General features: G+C 42.9%; 1 protein-coding gene across 5 annotated transcripts in view; it reads right to left on the reverse strand.

Annotated features, from left to right (window-relative positions):
- LOC106875521 (ABC transporter F family member 4) overlaps positions 1 to 1,007 on the reverse strand; it is a 114,636-nt gene that overhangs the window by 3,248 nt on the left and 110,381 nt on the right. For all 5 annotated transcript variants that reach the window (XM_014923710.2, XM_014923711.2, XM_052974548.1 and 2 more), the window contains one exon: positions 484 to 596. In XM_014923710.2, the coding sequence (XP_014779196.1) occupies positions 484 to 596 (113 nt within the window). The remainder of the gene's footprint in view (positions 1 to 483; positions 597 to 1,007) is intronic.

A 1,007-nucleotide genomic window follows, 5' to 3' on the forward strand; every position in this document is an offset into this window, starting at 1 on the left:
ATATATATATATATATATATATATATATATATACGACGGGCTTCTTTCAGTTTCCGTCGTGTACCAAATCCACTCACAAGGCTTTGGTCGGCCCGAGGCTGTAAAAGAAGACACTTGCCCAAGGTGCCACGCAGTGGGACTGAACCCGGAACCATGTGGTTCATAAGCAAGCTACTTACCACACAGCCACTCGTACGCCTCCTACACGTTGTTTATTTATAGAACGATATTGGAGGGTAGGTGTGAGAGGCTGAACCTGGCCTGTTTCAACATAAAACAAGTAGGATGTATGGACTTGATATGGACAGTGGAAACGCTAAGAAGCTTTACAAGATCAAGCAGAGACAAAGAGAGAAATAGGCAAACAAACAGAAACTGTAAGAGAAGATATGAGACAACAGCGAAATTTCAATTAATGGAAATTAATTAAATATGCAACGTAATGGTTCAGGTGGAGTAGATGTGGCTTCGGTAACTACTTACGCAGTTATAACACATTGCGTGTCGGTTGCAAAGATCTCGAGTGACTGAACTGAAAGGTATCTTCAACACATCGGCAAACTGGCAATTTCCGGTCATTGATAAAAGTGGACATTCTGCAACAGAGAATAAAACAAACAAAATATTATAAGGCAATATATATGAGTGTGTGTATATATGTAATTGTGTTCATATATTTACCATTACGCCTATGTATATATATATGTGTGGAGGCGCAATGGCCCAGTGATTAGGGCAGCGGTCATAGGATCGCGGTTTCGATTCCCAGACCGGGCGTTGTGAGTGTTTATTGAGCGAAAACACCTAAAGCTCCACAAGGTTCCGGCAGGGGATGGTGGCGAACCCTGCTGTACTCTTTCACCACAACTTTCTCTCCCTCTTACTTCCTGTTTCTGTTGTGCCTGTAATTCAAAGGGTCAGCCTTGTCACACTGTGTCACGCTGAGTATCCCAGAGAACTACGTTAAAGGTACACGTGTCTGTGGAGTGCTCAGCCACTTGCACGTT

The sequence above is a fragment of the Octopus bimaculoides genome, chromosome 18, assembly GCF_001194135.2.
Source record: "Octopus bimaculoides isolate UCB-OBI-ISO-001 chromosome 18, ASM119413v2, whole genome shotgun sequence".
NCBI classification, from domain to species: domain Eukaryota; kingdom Metazoa; phylum Mollusca; class Cephalopoda; order Octopoda; family Octopodidae; genus Octopus; species Octopus bimaculoides.